Source organism: Tachyglossus aculeatus, chromosome 26 (assembly GCF_015852505.1).
Source record: "Tachyglossus aculeatus isolate mTacAcu1 chromosome 26, mTacAcu1.pri, whole genome shotgun sequence".
NCBI lineage: Eukaryota > Metazoa > Chordata > Mammalia > Monotremata > Tachyglossidae > Tachyglossus > Tachyglossus aculeatus.
In genome coordinates, this window is record NC_052091.1 from 6,851,859 (window position 1) to 6,877,034 (window position 25,176).

At 55.4% G+C, this 25,176-nt stretch overlaps 3 protein-coding genes across 7 annotated transcripts; 2 read left to right on the forward strand and 1 right to left on the reverse strand.

Annotated features, from left to right (window-relative positions):
• Positions 1 to 1,180: 1,180 nt before the first annotated feature.
• LOC119945800 (kallikrein-1-like) lies at positions 1,181 to 4,252 on the forward strand. The gene is given in 9 exon segments (XM_038766985.1): positions 1,181 to 1,248; positions 1,362 to 1,522; positions 2,433 to 2,476; positions 2,478 to 2,590; positions 2,881 to 2,907; positions 2,909 to 2,949; positions 2,952 to 3,170; positions 3,766 to 3,902; positions 4,060 to 4,252. Coding segments are annotated over 9 exon segments (963 nt in total). The 3' UTR covers positions 4,213 to 4,252.
• Positions 4,253 to 7,293: 3,041 nt separating this feature from the next.
• LOC119946015 lies at positions 7,294 to 12,652 on the reverse strand. 4 transcript variants are annotated; one of them, XM_038767375.1, is made up of 5 exons: positions 12,574 to 12,652; positions 12,128 to 12,347; positions 11,469 to 11,479; positions 8,262 to 8,399; positions 7,294 to 8,039 (listed from the first exon to the last, which is right to left on the reverse strand). In XM_038767375.1, the coding sequence occupies exons 1-5, from the start codon at positions 12,608 to 12,610 to the stop codon at positions 7,702 to 7,704; spliced, it is 744 nt and encodes a 247-aa protein (XP_038623303.1). In that variant the 5' UTR covers positions 12,611 to 12,652; the 3' UTR covers positions 7,294 to 7,701. The 4 variants fall into 4 exon arrangements, with proteins under 4 accessions (XP_038623303.1, XP_038623302.1, XP_038623305.1 ...); XM_038767374.1 differs by having other exon boundaries at positions 11,469 to 11,653; XM_038767377.1 differs by having other exon boundaries at positions 11,469 to 11,615; positions 12,128 to 12,364.
• Positions 12,653 to 13,067: 415 nt separating this feature from the next.
• Positions 13,068 to 22,571, forward strand: TMEM202 (transmembrane protein 202). 2 transcript variants are annotated; one of them, XM_038767378.1, is made up of 7 exons: positions 13,068 to 13,161; positions 15,727 to 16,112; positions 19,583 to 19,729; positions 21,394 to 21,525; positions 21,643 to 22,153; positions 22,256 to 22,315; positions 22,490 to 22,571. In XM_038767378.1, the coding sequence occupies exons 1-5, from the start codon at positions 13,076 to 13,078 to the stop codon at positions 21,711 to 21,713; spliced, it is 822 nt and encodes a 273-aa protein (XP_038623306.1). In that variant the 5' UTR covers positions 13,068 to 13,075; the 3' UTR covers positions 21,714 to 22,153; positions 22,256 to 22,315; positions 22,490 to 22,571. The 2 variants fall into 2 exon arrangements, with proteins under 2 accessions (XP_038623306.1, XP_038623307.1); XM_038767379.1 differs by having other exon boundaries at positions 21,435 to 21,525.
• Positions 22,572 to 25,176: the final 2,605 nt, after the last annotated feature.

The window sequence follows — 25,176 nt, forward strand, 5'->3', positions numbered from 1 at the left end:
ATTTGCTTGTCTCTACTTCAGAGCATAGGACAGTGTCTGGAACATAGTAAGCGCTTAACAAACACTACAATTATTATTATTATTATTACCTTCCCACCTTCCTCAGATCCCAACGAACACTCACCCCTCTCAAAATCCCACCATATTTCTCAACCTCCCCTTCTCGATCCTCCCTTGCCTCTCTGGACCGTCCCCCTCTGTCCCCCGCCATTTCCTCACACCCCCAATTTTGCCCCCTTTCCCCCTACCTCTCCCCCAAATCTGCTCCCCATTTGTGCTGTGAAGGGGCATGACAGGATCCTCGCATCTATTCCCAAACCCTGCAGAAATTGAAAGCAGAGACAGTAATAACCGGGGTGTTTGCTAAGCGCTTACTATGTGCTAAGCGCTGGGGTAGAGAGAAGACAATCGGGTTGGACACAGTCCCTTTCCCACATGGGGCATCCAGTCCCAATCCCCATTTTCCGGATGAAAGAACAGAGGCCCAGAGAAGTGAAGTGACTTCCCCGGGGTCACACAGCAGACAAGTGGCAGAGCCGGGAAGCAGCGTGGTTCAATGGAAAGAGCCCGGGCTTGGGAGTCAGAGGTCATGGGTTCAAATCCCGGCTCCGCCAATTGTCAGCTATGTGACTTGGGGCAAGTCCTTCTAGCCTGTGAGCCCGCTGTTGGGTAGGGACCGTCTCTATATGTTGCCAACTTGTACTTCCCAAGCGCTTCGTACAGTGCTCTGCGCACAGTAAGCGCTCGATAAAGACGATTGAATGAATGAATTGAATGAAGCCACTTCACTTCTCTGGGCCTCAGTGACCTCATCTGTAAAATGGAGATGAAGACTGTGAGCCCCACGTGGGACAACCTGATCACCTTGTCGCCTCCCCAGCGCTTAGAGCAGTGCTACGCACATGGTAAGCGCTTAACAGATGCCATTATTATTATGATTATTATTAGAACCCAGGTCCTATTGATTCCCCGGCCCTAGAGATAGGCCATGCCCCGCCTCCCCCTTCCTCCGTTCCCCGTCCCTGGCCAGTCCAGGCCAGGCCTCTGATCCGGCTGCATCCCAACTTCGCTTCCTGGGAGCAGGAAGGATCCGGCTTTAGGGCCAGGGCCCCCCGGCTCTCTCCCCTTCCTCCTTCCCTTCTCCCGTTTCCGCCCCTCTCCCTCCCCACCCTGCTCCGGGATGGGGGAAGGGAAGCTGGAATTGGGGATGAAGCGGCCACCTCCGAGACACCTGCGGTTTCCGCACAGGTAAGAGGGGCGGGAGGCGGGGCCCGGGAGGGGCGGGTCCGACCCATAAAGGGCCCCGTTAACCATTCTCCACCCCCACTTGGCCCCCTCCACTGCTTGGGCTCTTTTCGCAGCCACCCCTCCCTTGCAGACAGCTGCAGAGACCCCTCCCAGCCCTCACCCTGTGGGCACCCCCCTTCCCCTCCCTCCCCACTGGCACCGTCTCCCCCGGCTGTCCCTCACCTCGCCATGTGGCTCTTGTCTTTGACCTTGACCCTGCTATTGGGGACCACAGGTGAGACGGGAAGGTGGGTGGGGGGTCACTGGGCTGGGGGGCACAGAAAGTGGGCAAGGGCAGAGCTGGGGGTTGCCCACTGTTGGGTAGGGACTGTCTCTATATGTTGCCAACTTGTACTTCCCAAGCGCTTAGTACAGTGCTCTGCACACAGTAAGCGCTCAATAAATACGATTGATTGATTGACTGATTGATTGATCAGAGTAGGGGCTGCAATGAGAGGGAGGAGCTGAGGACCTGGCCTCTGCACACAGTAAGTGCTCAATAAATACGATTGATTGATTGATCAGAGTAGGGGCTGCAATGAGAGGGAGGAGCTGAGGACCTGACCCCGGGAACTGACGCCTCCAGTCTTCCTCGTGGCCCTCAGCCTTCCCCCTTCCCCCCTCTGCACCCCAGCTTTGCTCCCTGCTTTCCCCATCCTGTCACCCACTTACCCACCTAGTTAATGAGAATAATAATGATAATGATGGCATTTGTTAAGCGCTTACTATGTGCAAAGCGCTGTTCTAAGCGCTGGGGGAGATACAAGGTGATCAGGTTGTCCCACCTAGGGCTCACAGTCTTAATCCCCATTCTACAGATGAGGGAACTGAGGCACAGAGAAGTTAAGTTACTTGCCCAAAGTCACATAGTCGACAAGTGGCAGAGCTGGGATTTGAACCCATGACCTCTGACTCCCAAGCCCGTGCTCTTTCCACTGAGCCACGCTAATTGCCCCCTTTCTTCCTTCTTAGCCCCCCACCCCACCCTTGCATCTCAGCCTCACACCCTGCCCCCCATCCCAATTCTCACTCCCCCAGATTTTCACCCCAAATCCTCCATATGGTTCCCTGACACTCTCCAGCCCCTGCTCCCTTTGCCCGTCGGCCTCCCCGCCAACACCTGCCTCCCCTCATCTCCTTCTCAGGGGTGACCATGGCCCAGGTTCGCATCTTGGGGGGCCACGAGTGCCCCCCCCAAGTCACACCCCTGGCAGGTGGCACTCTACTATTTCTCTGATTTCGTGTGCGGGGGCGTCCTCATTGACCAGGAGTGGGTGCTCACGGCTGCACACTGCCAAGTCGAGTGAGTGAGGGCTGAGGACGTGAGGGGGGAAAGAGGGGGGGCCCGGGCCTGGAGTGGGAGAGGGGAGAGCCCAGAAATAGGGGGTGTGGGGACTGGGAGAGGGAGACGGGCGGGCGGAGTTCAGGAAGAGGCCTCCTACAAGCCTCCTTCTCTGAGCCTCCTACGAGTCCCCCAGACCCTGCCCCTCTAGGGGGGCTCCTGAGGGGCCCAGGCCTCCCCAGCCCCCTCCCACTCATCTCCCCAGGTGCATTGGCTCCTCTGCTCTGCCCTGACCCTTCTTCTGCCACCAGTTATTACCAGCTCTGGCTGGGCCGCCACTCACTGGAGGACGACGAGGAGGACCGGAAGCAGTTCGTCCTGGTCAAGGCCAGCTTCCCCCATCCTGACTTCAACATGAGCCTCGTGGGGCAGCGAGGGACCCCCGAGAAGCTGGACTATAGCCATGACATCATGCTCCTGCAGCTGGCCCAGCCAGCCCAGTTGAGCCCTTACATTCAGCCCATCACGCTCCCCAAGGCCCCCGTCTCCCTGGGCACCACCTGCTGGACTTCGGGCTGGGGTAGCATCTCGAGCACCTCGGGTACGGTCCACCCGCCCCGGGGCTTCCGGGGAGTGGGGCGGCCGGAGGGAGAAGCCGGGCTCTTGGGGGAAGGGGTGGGAGCAAGACAGACCCTCCCGGCCCCCCTCCTGCCTTCTCACGGCCTAGTGGCTAGAGCATGGGCCCTGGAGTCAGAAGGTCATGGGTTCTAATCCCGGCTCTGCCATTTGTCTGCTGCGTGACCTTGGGTGAGTCACTTCACTTCTCTATTCAATTCTATCTATTTTATTTTGTTAGTATGTTTGGTTTTGTTCTCTGTCTCCCCCTTTTAGACTGTGAGCCCACTGTTGGGTAGGAACTGTCTCTATATGTTGCCAACTTGTACTTCCCAAGCACTTAGTACAGTGCTCTGCACACAGTAAGCACTCAATAAATACGATTGATTGATTGATTGATTCTCTGTGCTTCAGTTCCCTCATTAGTAAAATGGGGATTGAGACTGAGCCCCATGTGGGACAATGACTGGGTCCAATCTGATTTGCTTGTATCCACCCCAGTGCTATGTACAGTGCCTGGCACATAGTAAGCGCTTAACAAATGCCACAGTTATTAATTATTATTCTCCTCCGTCCCCAAGCCACCTTCCCAAGTGAATTGCAGTGTGTGGAGCTGGAAGTTCTGCCTAACGAGGTATGTGACAAGGCGCACCCAGAGGACGTGACGGAGTTCATGATATGTGCAGGAGTCTTGGAAGGGGGCAAGGACAGTTGTCAGGTGAGAAACTGAGGGCCTCTTATGGGGAGGAGGGGAGGGGTGCTGGGAGGTGGCCCAGCCTCTGAGCTGGGAGGATCTTTCTGAGGCTTAGGAAGACCTCTCTCTCTCTCTCTCTCTCTCTCTCACCCTCTCTCTTTCTCTCCTTCTGTCTCTTCAGGGAGACTCAGGGGGCCCCTTGATTTGTGACAACACCCTCCAGGGCATCACGTCCTGGGGTCACTTCCCCTGTGGCCTCCCGGACAAGCCGGGCCTCTACACCAAGGTGTTTGCTTATCTGGACTGGATTGCCGAGACCATGGAAGCCAACTGACCGCCACCCCCTCCTCCGCCCCACAATTAAAGCCCGGACAGCAGCTCTCGTGGTCCCTTTATTCCCCCGAACTCGGAGCCTCCTACTGGCTGGGTTCCTCAGAGTTTGGCCCTCAGGAGTGCCTCGATCCTGCCACGATCATTGGAAAATCTCCTGTCTTCCCTCCCTCCCACTGCAATTCCAGTCTCTCCCCTCCCACTCTGCTTCCAGTGTAGGGGTGAACCTTTTTCCTGAAGGCTCCCATTATGATGACCATGATGGTGATTGTGGTATGTTCTAAGAGCTTACTCTGTGCCAAGCACTGTACTAATAATAATGGTATTTGTTTAGGGTTTACTGTGTGCCAAGCACTACTAAACACGGGGGTAGATTCAAGATAACTAAATCGGACATAGTCTCTGTCCCTCAACGGGCTCACGGTTGAAATAGGAGGGAGAACAAGTATTTACTTTCCATTTCACAGATGAAGAATCTGAGACCCAGAGAAGTTAAGCGTGGGGAAAAATACAAAATAATCGGGTCAGATCCAATCCTTGTCCCGCATGGGGCTCACAGTCCAAGTAGGAGAAAGAATAGGTGTTGAATCCCCATTTTGCAGAGGAAGAAACTGAGGCCCAGAGGAGTGAAATGACTTGCCCAAAGGTCCCACAGTAGGTGTCAGAGCCGGGTTTAGAAATCAGGCCAGTGCTCTCTCTTGAATAGGCCACGCTGGTACTCAGAGTCTCCTGCCTCCCATCTGTCTCAGGAACCCCACCCTTCCCTGGGCTGAAAGTCCCCCTGCCCCCCACTTCTCAGGTGGGGCCCGCTTTGAGTTATGCCCTTTGGTCTTGGGATGAGGAAGCCCGCGGTAGCAGCAATATGGCAATCCATTGGCGGAATCTCACTCCTCTCTACCTTCTCCCCTCATAAACACAGATCCTGATCCTCTGCCCTGTGCATCCTGGAAATGAGTGGCAATTCAGGAAACCAAGTGCTTTCTCTCCCCGCCTCAACCATTCCCTGATCCTTCCGGCCTCCCCTCTCCCACCCCAGATCCTTGCCCGGGATATGTTGGGACCCACTCGGGGATGACCATTCCACTCCTGCCCCTCCATTTTTAAGGGCTCTAGCAAGAGTTTTCTCTCTCATCCTTCCACATAGGCTCCGGTAGGGAGGGTTGCCAGCGTGTCTGGATGCAAAAGCTCAACCCGAGGCTCCCTGGCCGGGCTCATTCATTCATTCAATTGTATTGAGCGCTTACTGTGTGCAGAGCACTGTACTAAGCGCTTGGGAAGTACAAGTTGGCAACATATAGAGACGGTCCCTAACCAACAACGGGTTCACAGTCTAGAAGGGGGAGACAACAAAACAAAACATATTAACAAAATAAAATAAATAGAATAGTAAATATGTACAGGTAAAATAAATAGAGTAATAAATCTGTACAAACATATACAGGTGCTGTGGGGAGGGGAAGGAGATAGGGTGCAGGGATGGGGAGGGGGAGAGGAAGGAGGGGGCTCAGTCTGGGAAGGCCTCCTGGAGGAGGTGAGCTCTCAGTAGGGCTTTGAAGGGAGGAAGAGAGCTAGCTTGGCGGATGTACGGAGGGAGGGCATTCCAGGCCAGGGGGAGGACGTCGGCCGGGGGTCGATGGCGGGAGAGGCGAGAATGAGGCAGAGTGAGGAGGTTAGTGGCAGAGGAGCGGAGGGTGTGGGCTGGGCTGGAGAAGGAAAGAAGGGAGGTGAGGGAAGAGGGGGCGAGGTGATGGACAGCCTTGAAGCCGAGAGTGAGGAGTTTTTGCCTGATGCTTAGGTTGACTGGTAGCCACTGGAGCACTCTGCAGACTAGCACCCTCGCTTGGCTGTTGTGCCCGGAGATGGCGGGGTCCTGCCCCCTCCTCCACCCTCTTCTGCTTCCAGACCCAATCAGTTCCTCTCTCACTACGAGGTGACCAGGAAGTGGAAGTAGCAGAGACCCCCCTCCACCCCTCAGTTGGCACCTTGGAAGCCCGTCCACCTCTCTGGGCCAGGGGGCTCCCAAGTCCCTCATTTTCCCCTCCTCCTCCTCATCTTCCTCCCCGTCCTACCTCCCAAGGGCTCAGTGACATCTGAAGTTTTGATGTAAGTCAGGCTAGAGGCCTACTCAGGTCTTCCCAGAGAGCTCACATTGCCTCCAGGATTGATCTCCAAGTGCCTTCTCTACTTTAGGTCACACTGACCCATCTTGTCTCCTCAGCTTTGCCGGCCAAGTCGGACCCAGACTGGGAACACCGGAAAGTCTGGGTCCCCTTTGGCTCTCCGGACAGGGCTTTCCCGTCCAGCTCCTTCAAGTGACTCGATATTCCCGTTTGGCTTTCACCAAGCCACCTGGAACAATGAATCTCCTAGCCATGGGGTGGGTGAAGATGATGTCACTGGGGGCAGAGGGGGATGGGGTATTCCTTGAGTGGGTTGGTTGGAGATCTGAAGCTCTGTTCCAGCATCCTCCCCCCTACCCCCCACCCCAGGGTCCCCGCCATCTCCCCTTCCTCTTCGTTTGGATCCAGGGTCACCCCCTGCTCTGCCGGCCCCTCACCTTCTTCAACTTCTCCAAACTTCACAGCCTCCGCTCCCCCGTCCCCTTCCAGACCTGCCATGTCATGGTGTGATGTCCACGAATGCCCCCACCACCCCCTCGCCCCACCCCATGCATGAGGGAAGGGCCTGTGGTTGTGATCTTCTCCCACAATCCTCCATTCTCCCTACGTGTGTGGGAGGAGGCTGTGGCCGTGGTTTCCCACAGCCCTCCACACCCACCACCCCCACTCCCTGCGTGTGTAGGAGGGGCCTGTGGTCATGGTCGCCCTCCTCTATCCCCTCCCTACACCCCACCACATAGCCTTAGTACAGTGCTTAGTACAGTGCTCTGTACACAATAAGCACTCAAAAAAAGACGATTGAACGAATAGCGTCCCAAGCCCTGGACCACCCTTCGAGGACCATGCTCTGGGCCCCCTCCTCCGGATGGAGATGGCAGAGGGTGAGGACGATTCACCCTCCATCCCTCTCTGAGTTCACCTGCTGGCCCTCCCTCTGTTCTCTGACCAGGGAATGAGGGAGGGAGGAAGGTCCAGGTGGGAGAAAGGCCCACTTTTATTAGAGCAGCAGAGGGATTTGGAGGGAGGGAAGATGGGCTATTTGGGAGAGGAAGAATTTGACGGTGGCGGGAGCCAGGGGTTGGGGTGAGGGCGAGGAAATCAGGAGAAGCTGAGGAAAGCGGAAAGAAACTGGGGGAAGCAGCTGAATCTCCCCACATCCAGGGGGCCGTTCTAACTCCTTGTCCCGGGGTGAGGGATCCGTGAGCATGTGAAATCCTCAGAGATGGGGTCTGGGGCCAAGATGAAACAGTGGTGGTGGTGCGGAGGAAGGGCCACCAGTGAAAGAGGAGCTGAACTCAGCGGGAGATTGAGGGGGGACTGGGGTAGTGAGTGGTTGGGGGAAAGGGAGAGAGGAGGAGGCCGGGACAATTGGCCTATGTCATCCTCCGAGTGGACAAATCTGGCCACGTGGAGCTGATCCTGATGACGGAGGACCTGACGGAGGGGGAGTTGGTCCTGATGGCCTGGAAGTTGAGGCTGCTGGAGGACTTGGGCGCGGCGGCACTGATGTTGGCCGAGGAGGAGGAGGAGGAGGAGCTGACCTTGGACAGGGAGACATCCGAGGTGTGGCCCAGCAGGATCTCTTGCCCCCAGTCCTGGCTGTCGTCCTTGGAGGAAGGCTGTTGCTCCTCCAGGTTCTGGGATAAGGTCCGTCCCTGGCCCCAGCAATGGCAGGTCTGGCTCTGCAGGTGATTGGTCAGGCAAGTACCGGCTGGATGGGAGAGGGACGATGGGGTGGAGTGGGGAGAGAAAGCGAGAAATGCCAGGGGGGTGTGGAGGCTTAAGTTTAGGCTTCCTCTGAGTGCTCCCTCCCCTAGGCATCACCCTCTTCCATGGTTCCCCAGGCCCCAGTTTTCTCTCCTCAGCATGGGCCAAACCCCACGGCCCTCCTCCCTTCCTCCCAGAGCCCCCACCTCCCAGCTTCCCCAATCACCAGTGGCCCCGAGCAGCATTCCCGCCAGCCAGCCCAGGTAGAAGCGGAGGGTGTAGGTGATCAAGGGCCAGTGCCCGCTGGGTTGGAGCGTCTCACACTCTAGGGTGAAGAGCGTCATGGAGAGGAGCACAAAGGTGGCTGCAGAGGCACAGAACGGAGACATCTGGAGCCCGACATGGAAACCCAGCCTGACACTCAGCACCAAAACCCAGGAAAGGTCCCGGAGACGGAGAAGTACAGAGAGAGGAAGAGGTAGAAAAATGGAGAACGGAGACCTCCATTATACTTTGCAAATGCCTAATTTGGTGTGCTGCATCCAATAGATGCTCAATAATCAATCGGTTGATCAATGGTATCTATCGAGCGCTTAACTATGCGCAGAGAGCACTGTACTAAGCACTTGGGAGAGTACAACACAAGAGTTGGAAGACAGGGTCCCCACCCACAACGAGCTAATACCATTACTACTCATCTTAGTACTACTATTATGACTTCTACTATTACTAGTACTACTATTAATAAGAACAATGATAATGGCATTTGTTAAGCGCTTACTATGTGCCAAGCACTGTTCTAGGCACTGGGGAAGCTACAAGGTGATCAGGTTGTCCCACAGAGGGCTCCTAGTCAACCCCCATTTTCCAGATGAGGTAACTGAGGCACAGAGAAGTTAAGTGACTTGCCCAAAGTCACACAGCTGACAATTGGCAGACCCGGGATTTAAACCCATGACCACTGACTCCAAAGGCTGTGCTCTTTCCACTGAGCCATGCTGCTTCTCTATTATTACTACTAATACTATTGTTACTCATCACTCCTAGTACTATTTCTACTACTGCTACTACTGGCTCAGTGGAAACAGCCCGGGCTTTGGAGTCAGAGGTCATGGGTTCAAATGCCGGCTCCATCAACTGTCAGCTGTGTGACTTTGGGCAAGTCACTTCACTTCTCTGTGTCTCAGTTACCTCATCTGTAAAGTGGGGATGAAGACTGTGAGCCCCACGTGGGACAACCTGATCACCTTGTAACCTCCCCAGCGCTTAGAACAGTGCTTTGCACATAGTAAGTGCTCAACAAATACCGTCATTATTATTATTATTATTATTGCCACTAATACTACTACTATAATTACTATTACTACTGCTACCAAAGAGGAACAGAGGAACAGACAGAAAAATAAAGACTTCTGGTGTACTTCCCAAACACTTAATAAAGGGCAGATATTGAGTAAATAATTGGGACATTTAAGTGCTCCAGTGTGTCAAGCACTGTACTAAATGCTGGGGTTGATATCGCGTCTCCAGACCTTAAGCTCGTTGTCGTCAGGGAATGTGTCTGTTCGTCGGTATATTGTATGCTCCCAAGCGCTTAGTATAGTGCCAACTTGTACTTCCCAAGCGCTTAGTACAGTGCTCTGCACACAGTAAGCGCTCAATAAATACGGTTGAATGAATGAATGGTGCTTTGCACATAGTAGGCGCTCAATAAATACGATTGAATGAATGAATAATCAGGTCCCACATGGGCTCACTGTCTAGGTAGGAGGGACAACAGAAATTGCATCTCCATTTTGCAGGTGAGGGAACTGAGACAGAGAGAAGTTAAGTGACTTGCCCAAGGTCATACGTAGCAGACAAGTGGTGGAGGGCGATTAGAACCCAGACTCTCTGATTCCCAGTCATTTGGGCACTTCAGCACGTAACAAAAAACATAATTATTATTACTACTTCTACTACCATCACCAAGAGAAAGGGGAGCAGAGTCATGGGGAGAGAGGCAGACAGCAAAAGAAACTTCTCTCGTACTCTGCAAACCCCTAGTATAGTGCATTGCATTCAATAGATGTTTAATAGATGTAAATACCACTGTCACTACTATTATGACTACTATTATGACAACTACAAATCCTATTATTTCTACTACTACTGCTGCTGCTACTATTACTACTACCTAGCATCATGCAGAGACAGAGGAACCAGCAGAGGCATGGGGAGAGAGGCAAGCAGAAAAAGAGAAACCTCTGCTCTACTCCCCAAAACCCCAGTACAGTGCACTGCATTCAGTAGCTGCCCAATAAATTCATTCATTCATTCATTCAATTTATTGAGTGCTTACTGTGTGCAGAGCACTGTACTAAGCGCTTGGGAAGTACAAGTTGGCAACATATAGAGACGGTCCCTACCCAACAGTGGGCTTACAGTCTAGAAGGGGGAGATGGAGAACAAAACAAAACATAACAAAATAAAATAAATAGAATATGTACAAGTAAAATAGAGTAATAAATATGTAAAAACATATATGCATATATACAGTACAAACACTATTTCTGCTATTATTACTACTTCTACTAGTTTTATGACAATACAAATCCCACTACTACTCTTACTACTACGAATGCTGCTACTATTACTACTGTCTACCATCAGAGACAGAGGGACAGGGAGAGACATGGGGAGAGAAGCAGACAGAAAAAGAGAAACTTCTTCTGTATTCCCCAACCCCCTAAATCCCCCCTGCCTTACCTCCTTCCCCTCCCCACAGCACCTGTATATATGTACACATGTCTGTACATATTTATTACTCTATTTTACTTGTACATATTTATTCTATTTATTTTATTTGGTTTATATGTTTTGTTTTGTTGTCTTTCTCCCCGTTCTAGACCGTGAGCCCGCTGTTGGGTAGGGACCGTCTCTATTTGTTGCCAACTTGTACTTCCCAAGCACTCAGTACAGTGCTCTGCACACAGTAAGTGCTCAATAAATACGAATGAATGAACGAACTCAGTAGATGCTCAATAAATCTTATTACTACTACTATTGGCTACTGCTACTCATATTTCTGTCACCCTTCTCCTCCCCAACAAGAGACCGAGGAACAGACAGAAGGCAGCGAGATTGATTCAGACAGAAAGAGATACTGACAGAGACAAAGAGCAGAGAGGCAGAGGCAGGGAGGGAGAAAGAGTCAGAGATGGAGGGACGAGGGAAGACGGATAGAGAACCAGGGAGGGAGGTGAGGGTCAGACAGCAAAAGCCAGAGGGTTGGAGGAGGAAAACGGGACTGAAGGGAGGGGAAAGGCCTGGGAACGGTCTCAGAGTTCAGCCACTGGCACCCCTCCGCCACCAGAACCTCTGGACCCCCACAAGCCTGTGGGGGAGAGGTCTGCTGCCCTATCCCTCCCACCTTCCCCGGCCTGGTGGGTACCAGAGATGCAGCTGATGATGCCCAGGACGAGGTCGCAGTGAGTGAGGCGGTGGAAGATGCGTCGGAAGGAGAGGCCCAGGCAGGGGACCAGTATGGACGTCAAGACCAGGCCCAGAAACATGAAGCCCGAGCCCAGGTGTCTGTTCACTGAGGAGGTGGGGGGCGGGGAGGGATGGAGACCAGGGCTGGAGGGGCCGAACCGGGTAGGGAGGGAGGTCGGGGTCGGGGGAGAATCCCAGGGTGGGCAGAGGGGGGAATCCATCAAGGGATCGTTCTAAAGGGACCCACGGCTCCTCCTCCTCCCCTGGCCAAGCCTCACTTGGGAGGGCCAGGACCATCGGGACTCTCTCTTCCCTGAGGTGGACGTGTGGAGGCGGTCACCCTTCAGGCCCCCCCTTCCCTGGACATCGGGAAGATGAGTCCTGCCCACTTTAGGCTGCTGTTCCGAGAGGCTCCAAATTGTGTTCTCAGAGTCTGAGAACATCAACCCCAGTTCCGGGAAGGGGGCGCCCAAAGATTCAGTCCTTTCCCAAGGCTGATCCCTCGACCCCTTCTCCCCTACCCACCCGAGACCCCCGGTTCCTGTCTCCCTCTGTGGCTCCCATCCTCAGGCTCGGCCCGCCCGCCCTCCGGTGGCCCCTCCAACCCCCTGCCCTGACCTGTGACACGTTTCGGGTCCAGGCAGGGGAACTGCCTGCAGTCCATCCAGTAGCCCAGGTAGCCGCCGGGGGGGGCCGGGGCCTTGGATGTATGCCAGGCGGTTGGACCCGATGGGCAGCAGCAGGACCCAGCTCACGCCGCTCAGACCCAGGGCCACGGCCCGCAGCACCAACCTCCGGCCTTCCCAGCTCCGGCACCATGTGACTAGGTTGATGGAGGCTGCAGGGGGGAAGGGGCTGGAAGGGTTGGAAAGGTGCCCAAGGCCTTGGAACCTGCCTGTATCTTATGAGCATCCCCCTCTATGGCCTCCCGACCCCTGACCCCTCTGGATCCCCCCGTTCCCTGGCTCTCCTGCCCCTTGGGAATCTCCCGCCACTCCCGGGTCCCTGGACCCCTTCCTGCCTCCCATCAGCACTCCAATACCCTCCCAGCCCCGGCCCCTCACAGTCTAAGTTGGACTGGGGACTCGAGAAGGACTCCATGGCCACCGAGGCAGGGCCCAGCCCTGCCCCGGTGCCCCTCCCCTCAGGCCATGGCCAACTGCCATGGAACTTCCAGCCCGGCAGACCCCAGCGGGATCCTCTGACCCACCAACCCTGCCCATGCTGACTCTGACCCTAGGCCCCATCGTCCCTCCAGCCCACCCGCCGCTAAGAGCCCCTCCTGGCCCTTCCCTGCCCGGGATTGCTTCCCTACCACCTCACCCTCACTTCTCCTGACACTATCTGACCAGGTGATAGGGTGTTATGGGGTCAGAGCTCAGGAAGGGTGGACATCCTTGGGCCTGGACTCTGATGCCCTTATCCACCAGGTTGCGTTCTGGTTCAGCCCTAGGTAGCGGTCCGGGACTTCCAGGAGGGGCCTGGGGTTGGGTGGGGGAGGGTAGAATCCTGGGGTTCTGTGACTGTTGGGAATCTGTTGAGCCTCTGCTGCCCAGACGTCTGGTCATGAAGCTTCATAGCTCCTCTATAGCCTCCTCCTCAAAAGACAAACACTTCAACCACCCTAGCTCCAGGCCTCAGCGCCTCGAAGGGTGAGAGAGCCGAAGGGAAGGCTGGAAAGTGGGGCAGGGTCCGGGGCTGGTTGTGGGGGGCTTGGCGAGGGCATCCTTTGCGGAGGGCACAATTTTTTCCAAGGGTTTGGGGCGCCGGGAACCCAGGCGGTGGGGGTCTAGGCAGTGCCAGGTTTGAGGGGGACAGGGATGATGGAGGTATTCACGGAAATCGGGGATTTGAGAAGTTTTGAGCAGCTCTGAGGGGGCCGTGGGGCGGGCTTCATGGGGAGGTCTGGGCAACTAGAGGACATCTATTTACTTATATTGATGCTGCTGATGCCTGTTTTTACTCTTTTGGATGTCTGTCTCCCCCTTTCTGCACTGTGAGCCACTGTGGGCAGGGATTGTCTCTGTAGCTGAATTGTACTTTCCAAGCGCTTAGTACAGTGCTCTGCATACAGTAAGCGCTCAACAAATACGATTGAATGAATGAATGAACGAACTAGATGATAACTAGGGGTTGGATGGAGCTAAGCGGCTCCAGTACGGGGCAGAGGGCATAGCTGAGCAGTATGGGCGTGGCTGATCGGAGGAGGGAAAGAGCCCGGGCTTGGGACGGGTCTTGGCTTAGCGGCGGAGTGGGGGCGGATCTTTGCGCGATGGGCGGGGCTTTGAGGCGAAGAGGGGGCGTGTCCTGGCGTAGTGGGCCGGCCTTAGCATTCATTCATTCATTCAATCGTATTTCATTCATTCATTCAATCGTATTTATTGAGCGCTTACTGTGTGCGCTTGGGAAGTACAAGCTGGCAACATACAGAGACGGTCCCTACCCAACAGTGGGCTCACAGTCTAGAAGGGGGAGTGTATGTTGAGCGCTTACTGTGTGCAGAGCACTGTACTAAGCGCTTGCTTACTGTACTAAGCGCTTGGGATGTACAAGCTGGTAACGTATAGAGACGGTCCCCACCCAACAGTGGGCTCACAGTCTAGCGAATGGGCGTGTCCTCGCGCGGTGGGCGGGGCTTGGCGGCGAATGGGGGCGTGTCTTTGTGGTGTGGGCGGGGCTTGGTGGCGAAGAGGCGTGTCCTCGCCCGGTGGGCGGGGCTTATGATGAATGGGGCGTGGCTTGGCGCAGTGGGCGGTGCTTTCTGGGGGATGGGGCGTGTTCTTGCATGGTGGGCGGGGGCGTGTCGGCCAATGAGAACGTGTCCTCGCGTGGTGGGCGGGGCTGAGCGGCGAATGGGGGCGTGCCCTTGTATGGTAGGCGAGGTCTATAGGCGAATGGGGGCGTGTTCTGGCGCGGTGGGCGGGGCTTTCGGGGGAATGGGGCGTGTCTTGGCGCGGTGGGCGGGGCCTACGGAGAAGGCGCGGGGCTTGGTGCGGTGGGCGGGGCTGAGCGGCAAGTGGGGGCGTGTCTTTGCGAGGTGGGCGGGGCGAATCGGCCAATGGGGCGTGTCCTGGCGCGGTGGGCGGGGTTTATGGAGGAGGGGCGGGGCTGAGCGGCGAATGGGAGCGTGCCCTTGTATGGTGGGCGGGGATATAGGCGTGTGGGAGCGCGGTGGGCGGGGGCCTGGTGGCGAATGGGGGCGTATTGTTGCGCGGTGGGCGGGGCGTATCGGCCGATGGGGGCGTGTCCTGGGGCGGTGAGCGGGGCTTTCGGGGGCGGGGGCGTGTCTTGGCGCGGCGGGCGGGGCTTATGGGGAAGAGGCGTGGCTTGGTGCGATGGGCGGGGCTGAGCGGCGAATGGGGGTGCTCCCTTGCATGGTGGGTGGGGCCCGGTGGCGAATGGGGACGTGTCTTTGTGAAGTGGGCGGGGCGTGCTGGCCAACGGGGCGTGTCCTGGAGCGCTGGGCGGGGCTTATGGAGGAGGGGCGGTGGCTGAGCGGCGAATGGGGGCGTGCCCTTGCAAGATGGGCGGGGCTTGGTGGCGAATGGGGCGTGTCTTTGCGAGGTGGGCGTGTCGTGTAGGCCAATGTGGGCGTGTCCTGGGGGGTGGGCGGGGCTTTCGGGGGATGGGGGCGTGTCTCGGCGCGGCGGGCGGGGCTTGTGGGGAAGGGGCGTGGCTTGGTGCGGTGGGCGGGGCTGAGCGGCGAACGGGGACGTGGCTTGGCGAGGTGGGCGGGGCGCCTCGGCCAACGGGGGCGTGTCCTGGCGCGATGGGCGGGGCTTACGGGGAAGGGGGGCGTGTCTTGGCGCGGTGGGCGAGGCCTGTGAGCCAATGGGGGCGTGCCCTGGCGCGGTGGGCGGGGCTTACGGGGAAGGGGGCGTGTCTTGACGCGGAGGGCGAGGCCTGTGAGCCAATGGGGGCGTGCCCTGGCGCGGTGGGCGGGGCTTACGGGGAAGGGGGCGTGTCTTGACGCGGTGGGCGAGACCTGTGGGCCAACGGGGGCGTGTCTCGGGGTGTGTGTGTGGGGGGGCGTGTCCCGCAACCCCCTTCCCTTCCCTTTCATCATCATCGTCAATCGTATTTATTGAGCGCTTACTATGTGCAGAGCACTGTACTAAGCGCTTGGGAAGTCCAAGTTGGCGACACCTAGAGACGGTCCCTACCGAACAGTGGGCTCACAGTGTTTCCCTTCCCGCTTCCCGCCGGGTCCGGTGCAGGCGGGGCGAGTTCCCGGGCTGCAGGTGGCTGGAGCTGCCGGGCCGGCGCCTGTCCACGCTGCCCCTCAGCCGGCGGCTGCTGCACCGGGCCCGGCCCGTCAGCCGGGGCCTGGCCGCCGCCTGCAGCCTGGCCGCCACGGCGCTGCTCACCCTGGGGGCCCTGCACGGGCCCTGGCTCCGCTTCCTGCTCACCGTGGACCGCGACTGCCCGGACCCCGGGCCGGGACCCGGGCCGGACCCCGGACCGACCCCCGGACCGACCCCCGGACCCCCGAACCGCTCCGCCTGCGGGACCCCGGCCCGCCCCGTCACCTTCCACGTCTACACCAAGCTCTGGACCAAGTGCAGGGACAGCAGCTGCCTCCGGGAAACCTACGAGGGACCCTGTGAGCATATTCATCCATCCGGCCATCCATCCATCCATCGCATTTATTGAGCGCTTACCGTGTGCAGAGCACTGGACTGAGCGCTTGGGAAGGCCAAGTCGGCAACAGAGAGAGACGGTCCCTACCCAACAGCGGGCTCCCAGGCTAGAAGGGGGAGACAGGCAACAAAACCAAACGTATTCATCCAGTCCTTCCTATTGATTGAGCGCTTACCGTGTGCAGAGCACTGGACTAAGCGCTTGGGAAGTCCAAGTTGGCAACATCTAGAGATGGTCCCTACCCAACAGCGGGCTCATCATCTAGAAGGGGGAGACGGACAACCAAACCAAACATATTCATCCAGTCCATCGTATTTATTGAGCGCTTACCGTGTGCAGAGCACTGGACTGAGCGCTTGGGAAGGCCAAGTCGGCAACAGAGAGAGACGGTCCCTACCCAACAGCGGGCTCCCAGGCTAGAAGGGGGAGACAGGCAACAAAACCAAACGTATTCATCCAGTCCTTCGTATTGATTGAGCGCTTACCGTGTGCAGAGCACTGGACTAAGCGCTTGGGAAGTCCAAGTTGGCAACATCTAGAGATGGTCCCTACCCAACAGCGGGCTCATCATCTAGAAGGGGGAGACGGACAACCAAACCAAACGTATTCATCCAGTCCATCGTATTTATTGAGCGCTTACCGTGTGCAGAGCACTGGACTGAGCGCTTGGGAAGGCCAAGTCGGCAACAGAGAGAGACGGTCCTTACCCAACAACGGGCTCACAGGCTAGAAGGGAGAGACAGGGAACAAAACCAAACGTATTCATCCAGTCCATCGTATTGATTGAGCGCTTACCGTGTGCAGAGCACTGGACTAAGCGCTTGGGAAGTACAAGTTGGCAACATCTAGAGATGGTCCCTACCCAACAGCGGGCTCATCATCTAGAAGGGGGAGACGGACAACCAAACCAAACATATTCATCCAGTCCATCGTATTTATTGAGCGCTTACCGTGTGCAGAGCACTGGACTAAGCGCTTGGGAAGTCCAAGTCGGCAACAGAGAGAGACGGTCCCTACCCAACAGCGGGCTCCCAGGCTAGAAGGGGGAGACAGACAACCAAACCAAACATATTCATCCAGTCCATCGTATTTATTGAGCGCTTACCGTGTGCAGAGCACTGGACTAAGCGCTTGGGAAGTCCAAGTCGGCAACAGAGAGAGACGGTCCCTACCCAACAGCGGGCTCACAGGCTAGAAGGGGGAGACAGACGACAAAGCAAGTAGATAGACATCATTCAATCATTCATTCAATCGTATTTATTGAGCACTTACCGTGTGCAGAGCACTGGACTAAGCGCTTGGGAAGTACAAGTTGGCAACATCTAGAGATGGTCCCTACCCAACAATGGGCTCACAGGCTAGAAGGGGGAGACAGACAACAAAACAAGTAGATAGACATCATTTATTCATTCATTCAGTCGTATTTATTGAGCGCTTACCGTGCGCAGAGCACTGGACTAAGCGCTTGGGAAGTACAAGTCGGCAACAGAGAGAGATGGTCCCTACCCAACAACGGGCTCACAGGCTAGAAGGGGGAGACAGACAACAAAACAAAACATGTGGACGGGAGTCGTCAGAATAAATAGAAATAAAGCTAGATGCACATCATTAACAAAATAAATAGAATAGTGAATATGTACAGGTAAAATAAATAGAGTGATAAATCTGTACAAACATATATACAGGTGCTGTGGGGAGGGGAAGGAAGTAGGGCGGGGGGGTGGGGAGGAGGAGAGGAAAAAGGGGGCTCAGTGTGGGAAGGCCTCCTGGAGGAGGTGAGCTCTCAGTAGGGCTTTGAAGGGAGGAAGAGAGCATGTACGGAGGGAGGGTATTCCAGGTCAGGGGGAAGATGTGGGCCGGGGGTCGAAGACGGGACAGGCGAGAACGAGGTACAGTGAGGAGGTTAGCGGCAGAGAAGCGGAGGGTGCAGGCTGGGCTGGAGAAGGACAGCCCTGTTCTAAATCCTGGGATTCATACAGGGTCATCGGGTTGCCCCACATGGGGCTCACAGTCTTCATCCACATGACGGAACTGAGGCCCAGAGAATAATAATAATAATAATAATAATAATAATAATAATAATAATAATAATAATGGTATTAAGTGCTTACTATGTGCCAAGCACTGTTCTAAGCACTGGGATGGATACAAGGTCATCGGGCTGTCCCACGTGGGGCTCACAGTCTTCATCCCCATTTGACAGATGAGGTCACTGAGGCCCAGAGAATAATAACATAATAATAATAATAATGATAATAATGGTATTTGTTAAGCGCTTACTATGGGCCAAACACTGTTCTAAACCCTGGGATGGATACAAGGTAATCAGGTTGTCCCACGTGGGGCTCACAGTCTTCTTAATCCCCATTTTACAGATGAGGTTACTGAGGCATAGAGAATAATAGTAATCATGTCGGTATTTGTTCAGCACTTGCTGTGTGCCAAGCACTGTTTTAAGCACTGAGGTGGATAGTCACTTCACTTCTCTGTGCCTCAGTTACTCCATCTGTAAAATGGGGATGAAGACTGTGAGCCCCCCGTGGGACAACCTGATCACCTTGTAACCACCCCAGCGTTTAGAACAGTGCTTTGCACATAGTAAGCACTTAATAAATGCTATTATTATTATTATTATTATTTTTTACAGGGTAATCAGGTTGTCCCATGTGGGGCTCACAGTTGTAATCCCCATTTTACAGATGAGGAAACTGAGGCACAGAGAAGTGAAGTGGCTTGCCCAAGGTCACCCAGCTGACAAGTGGTGAAGTCGGGATTAGAACCCACAACCTCTGATTCCCAAACCCCTGTTCTTGCCACTAAGTCATGCTGCCTCTCAAATAATTATGGAGTTTGTTAAGCGCTTACTATGTGCCGAGCACTGTTCTAAGCGCTGGGGTAGATACAGGGTCATCAGGTTGTCCCACGTGGGGCTCACCGTCTCAATCCCCATTTTCCAGATGAGGTCATTGAGGCCCAGAGAAGTGAAGTGGCTTGGCCAAGGTCACACAGCAGACAGGTGGCGGAGCCGGGATTAGAACTCATGTCCTCTGCCCCCCATGCCCCTGCTCTTTCCCGGTGCTCGGGTGCCCAGCCCCTAGGCCAGCCCCCTGACCCCTGGCTCCTTCCCCACCCTCATAGACCCTCTCCATCCCCCCCATCTTACCTCCTTCCCTTCCCCACAGCACCTGTATATATGTATATATGTTTGTACATATTTATTACTCTATTTATTTATCAATTTATTTTATTTGTACATATCTATTTTATTGTGTTAGTATGTTTGGTTTTGTTCTCTGTCTCCCCCTTTTAGACTGTGAGCCCACTTTTGGGTAGGGACTGTCTCTATATGTTGCCAACTTGTACTTCCCAAGTGCTTAGTACAGTGCTCTGCACACAGTAAGCGCTCAATAAATACGATTGATTGATTGATAGACTACCTAGAGGCCTCCGAGATCTTCATGCTGATCGCCATCAGCACTAGCTTGCTGCTCTCCGCCTCGCTGCTCTTCACCACCTTCATCTTGGTGCCGTCCAACCCGGCCTTTGACCTCTTCACCTCGGCCATCAGCTTCTTCTCGGGTAACTCTTAGATGTTCATCCAATCCCGTTTATTAAGCGCCTACTGTGTGCAGAGCACTGGACTAAGCGCTTGGGAAAGTCCAGTATAGCAATAAAGAATGACAATCCCAGCCCATGATGAGCAATTTTCTTCCCTACCCAGCTCCTTAATTATAATAATGATGGTATTTGTTCATTCATTCATTCATTCAATCGTATTTATTGAGCACTTACTGTGTGCAGAGCACTGTACTAAGCGCTTGGGAAGTACAAGTTGGCAACACATAGAGACGGTCCCTACCCAACAGTGGGCTTGCAGTCTAGAAGGGGGAGACAGAGAACAAAACATATTAACAAAATGAAATAAATAGAATAGATATGTACAAGTAAAATTAATAAAAAGTGCTTACTATGTTCCAGGCACTGTTCTAAGTGCTATTTATTTATTTATTACTCTATTTTACTTTTATATATTTATTCTATTTATTTTATTTTGTTAATAAGTTTTGTTTTGTTGTCCGACTCCCCCTTCTAGACTGTGAGCCCACTGTTGGTTAGGGACCGTCCCTATGTTGCCAACTGGTACTTCCCAAGTGCTTAGTACAGTGCTCTGCACACAGTAAGCGCTCAATAAATACGATTGAATGAATGAATGAATACAAGGCTATCAGGCTGTCTCATGTGGGGCTCACAGTTTTCATCCCCATTCTACAGATGAGGGAACCGAGGCACAGAGAACTTAAGTGGCTTGCCCACAGTCACACAACTGACAGTTGGCAAAGCCAGGATTAATAATAATAATAATAATAATAATGTTGGTATTTGTTAAGCGCTTACTATGTGCCAAACACTGTTCTAAGCACTGGGGTAGGTACAGGATAATCAGGTTGCCCCACATGGGGCTTACAGTCAACATCCCCGTTTTCCAGATGAGGTGGCTGAGGCCCAGAGAAGCGAAGTGGCTTGCTCAAGGTCACACAGCTGATAAGTGGCGGCGTTGGGATTAGAACCCACGACTTCCCGAGCCCGGGCTCACACAACTGACAGTTGGCAGAGCCGGGATTAATAATAATAATGATAATGTTGGTATTTGAGAAGCGCTTACTATGTGCCAAACACTGTTCTAAGCACTGGGGCAGGTACAGGACAATCAGGTTGCCCCACATGGGGCTCACAGTCAACATCCCCGTTTTCCAGAAGAGGTGGCTGAGGCCCAGAGAAGCGAAGTGGCTTGCTCAAGGTCACACAGCCGATAAGTGGCGGCGTTGGGATTAGAACCCACGACTTCCCGAGCCCGGGCTCACACAACTGACAGTTGGCAGAGCCGGAATTAATAATAATAATGGTAATGTTGGCATTTGGTAAGCACTTACTATGTGCCAAACACTGTTCTAAGCACTGGGGCAGGTACAGGACAATCAGGTTGCCCCACATGGGGCTCACAGTCAACATCCCCGTTTTCCAGATGAGGTGGCTGAGGCCCAGAGAAGCAAAGTGGCTTGCTCAAGGTCACACAGCTGATAAGTGGCGGCGTTGGGATTAGAACCCACGACTTCCCGAGCCCGGGCTCTTTCCATTGAGCCACCCTGTTTCTCCTTAACCCCCTCAGGATGGCCTGAGCTGTAGGCCCCCCCAACCCCGCACCATACCTTCTCTCTCCCCCACTATAACGCCCCCTTCCCCAGGCCTATGTGTGCTCTTCTCGCTGCTCCTGTACCTGCTCCAGGCCAGCTCCTTCCTGCAGCCCGGGATGCGCTACTCCCTGGAAAATAACTTCCTCCTGGCCTGGGCCGGCATCCTGCTCTTCCTGCTGACCGGTCAGTGCGGTGGGTAGGGGCGGGAGCGGGCCTAAGGTGCCGCCCGTAGGCCCTGGAGCGGGGAGGGAAGTCGGAGGGACCCGCAGCCCCCCCTCCATGCTTGCCTCTGACCCGCAGGCTTCCTCTCCTGCCTCAACTACCTGAATTTCTGGACGGTGATCCCGCAGCGGGGGCCGCCCCAGGCCTAGCGGACCCCGGCCCGGGTCCCCACCGAGGGCAGAGGCAGGTGGTGTGGCTGCCCGCCCCGAGGGGATCCTCGCCCCCTCACCCGCCGAACGGGACGGGCCCGAATTCCCCGGGGTGGGCGCTGGATTCGCACCTGAGACCGCCCCGACAGGGGGGGCGGGAAAGCGGGGCGAGGACGGCCGACCTGAGGTGACCGACCCCAAACTCTGGACGTGGACTCAAGGGCAACAACACTGGGCCCCACCCCGGCGGGCTCTTTTGACCTCCCACCCCCCATGGGAAGGGGGGGTAAACCTGTCTCCATAGTGACGTTTCTGGTCTCCATGGCAACCTGCCCCCACCCCCCCCCCACCAAGGGCAGCCTCTTCCCCAGACGGAGCCCCCCAACCCCAGGGAGCAGAGGAGCGGAGGAGTCGCTGCCAAGATGAAGAACTGGCAAGAGGTGGGAGCGGGGGCAGAGGGCAAGGGGCAGGGGCACAGCGGTCGGAGGGAGGGAGGGGGGATGTCGGGGACCCCCCCTTAATTCCATTTCTCCCCCCACTAGAGTGTCTGCATGGCCATGGCTGCCCTCACCGTTGTGGCCTCCATCTACTTCTTTCATCTGGTGAGCAAGGGTCGCTCGGGATGGGGGCAGGACGCCTGGGTCCCGGGAGGAGTCATGGGGGGCAGGAATGGAGGAGGAAGACCCCCGAACCTTGGGGGTTGTGAGGTGGGAGGGGGGCTGGTGTGGTTGCTTCAGACCCCAGGCCCTAACTGCGTCCTCTGTCTTTGTTTCCAGGCTCAGAATTGAGCAGGCCCTGGGCCTCTAGGAGCCCTCCCTCCAGCTCTGCCCCCCTCCCCAATAAAGATGACCACTTGACCACTCACCTTACTGCACGAACCCGTTTCCCACCACCACCGGCCCCTCCCCACACACCTAGCAGGGCAGGGAGCAGGGCGCCTGAGTTCATATCAACGGCCTCATCGTGGGGAGAGCGTTTCGGGCAGCGGGGTTTAGCGGAAAGAGCACGGCCTTGGGAGTCAGAGGCTGTGGGTTCTAATCTCGGCTCTGCCACTTGTCTGCTGTGTTGTGCTGTGCGTAACTTCACTTCTCTGGGCCTCAGTTCCCTCATCTGGAAAATGGGGACTGACACTTTGAGCCCCACATGGGACAACCTGATTACCTCGTATGTATGCCAGCGCTTCGAACGGCGCTTGGCACATAGTAAGCGCTTAACAAATTCCATAATGATTTGAGAAGCAGCATGACCTAGTGGCAAGAACACTGGCTTGGGAATCAGAGGATGTGGGTTGTCTGCACTTGTCTGCTGTGTGACCTTGGGCAAGTCACTTAACTTCTCTGTGCCTGTTACCTCATCTGTAAAATGGGGATGGAGACGGTGAGCCCCACGTGGGACAACCTGATCACCTTGTAACCTCCCCAGCGCTTCGAACAGTGCTTTGCACATAGTAAGAGCTTAATAAATGCTATCATTTTTATTATTAAGAATGGGGGGGGGGCTGCGAGCTGGGTGGCCAATGGGTCCTCAGGTGTTTGTTGCTCAACTGGCCACCAGGGGGCAGCACCTCTCCATGGAATAATAATAATAATAATAATAATAATAATAATATTTTTTAAGCGCTATAGTTACCGATGAGGTAACTGAGGCACAGAGAAGTGAAGTGACTTGCCCAAAGTCACACAGCTGGCAATTGGCAGAGCTGGGATTTGAACCCATGACCTCTGACTCCAAAGCACGGGCTCTTTCCGCTGAGCCATGCTGCTTCACTGACCCTTCCTAACCGGGGGTCTTGCTCCATCTCTCCTCTTCCCCCCTGCACCTGGAAAAGCTCCCGACCCGCGAACGCCTCTTTTCCACGTCCCCTCCCTCACCCGGGGGCGACCTACAGGTGGGGACAGGGTCCAGGGCCGATGGACAGGGTTAGAGCGGAAGGTACGTTCAGGGTTAGGGTTGGGGCTGGTTTGCTGCTGAAGCTTGGGCTTGGAGTTGGGGTGGGATTTGAGCTGCTGTGAAACTCACTGTTTTTATCTTTTTAAATCGAGCACCTCTGGTGCAGAGTTATGCGTCAAGTCAGGGGCGTCTGGGAGAAGATGCAGCCCCCTGCTTTCAAGGAGCTTACTATTGGATGAGTCTGGGGCCCACCACCAGGTCTTACTACCTGCTCTGATGGGGCTCGCTCAGCTGGGGCAAAGTAGGGAGATAGGGCCGAGAGACGTGGAGGGCCTGGGTGGGGGCGGCGGACACCCTGGGGCCCGATGCCTGGAGCCTGCTTGAGGACCACTGTAGGTCTTCCTGCACTGCCCGAGCCACGCGGGATCAGCCTCTCCCGGATGTGAGGCCTGGTTCGATGTCCAGCTCAGAAGTTCGCAGCCCTCAAGGGGTGGTGAGGTCGGCGTGGACCTGCTGACCGGCCTGCAGGAAGTCTGCCTGGCCCGAGCCTTTCTGGTATGGTGTACGGCCTTGGGGTTCCTCAGCCAGGGACACCCCCCAGGCCTTGGCCCGCGCCAGGGCCGCTCTCTCACCAGGGGTTCTGGGAGCCGGCCCGGATGACTGCAGGCTGGCCTTCCATTGCTAGAACCCGGGTGTCCTGCCTCCCAGCCCAACACGCTTCCCGTAATCCACACTGCCTCCCTTACATTCCCCCCAGGCTGGTTCCGAGGCAGTTGTTGGCATGGCCCGTCCTGTGGGGCGGATACACCTCACATTTTCCCCATGTTCTCAGGGAGGAGCAGCCCCTGAGGCTGAAGGTGAGAGAAACCAGCATGAGATCAGACAAAATCGATGAGAAGCAGTATGGCCTAGTGGATGGAGGCCAGACCTGGTCAGAAGGACCAGGGTTCTAGTCCTGGCTCTGCCACTCATCTGCTGTGTGACTTTGGACAAGTCACTTCACTTCTCTGGACCTCAATGACCTCATCTGTAAAATGGGGATTAAGCCTGGGAGCCCCATATGGGATAGGGATTATGTCCAACATGATTATATTATATACAGCGCTTAGAACAGTGCTTTGCACATAGTAAGCACTTAACAAATGCTATTATTATCTACCCCAGCTCTTAGAACACATGGTAAGTGCTTAACAAATACTATTATTATTATTATTATCTTACAGGGCCGATGCTTCCATCCTCCCTCCCCATCCCTGGGCTGACATGGAACAGTGATAATTTTTCCCCCTCCCACTCCATCACCTCACCCAAGATGGGACTCCCACCTTCCCCCGCCCCCTCCACGCCATGGGGGTGATCTTGGGTTCAAAGCTAGTGCACGTCACCTCCTCATCCTGGCCATGAGGGTTGAGGGTCAGCGTGGGGAGCCAGAACTGAATCTATCTCCTCTGCCATGTCCCGTTTCGTCCTGCCTTCAGGACACCCCTACCTGGATGTCCCACCATCACCTCTAATTTAACACGTTCGAAACATAGCTCCTCATCTTCCCACCCAAACCTGGTCCTCCCCTTGA

Excerpts from the sequence above, each read along its gene's own strand:
- LOC119946015 (XM_038767374.1), bottom strand. The coding sequence starts at position 12,610 with ATGGAGTCCTTCTCGAGTCCCCAGTCCAACTTAGACT. Across the intron at positions 11,654-12,127 it reads GGACCCGAAACGTGTCACAG|CCCTGGTCTCCATCCCTCCC; the intron begins GTCAGGGCAGGG and ends CGGCCCCTCCAG. Across the intron at positions 8,040-8,261 it reads AATGCTGCTCGGGGCCACTG|CCGGTACTTGCCTGACCAAT; the intron begins GTGATTGGGGAA and ends TCTCCCATCCAG.
- TMEM202 (XM_038767378.1), top strand. The coding sequence starts at position 13,076 with ATGAAGCTTCATAGCTCCTCTATAGCCTCCTCCTCAAAAGACAAACAC. Across the intron at positions 13,162-15,726 it reads AGGCCTCAGCGCCTCGAAGG|GCGGGGCGAGTTCCCGGGCT; the intron begins GTGAGAGAGCCG and ends GGTCCGGTGCAG. Across the intron at positions 19,730-21,393 it reads GGCCATCAGCTTCTTCTCGG|GCCTATGTGTGCTCTTCTCG; the intron begins GTAACTCTTAGA and ends CCCCTTCCCCAG.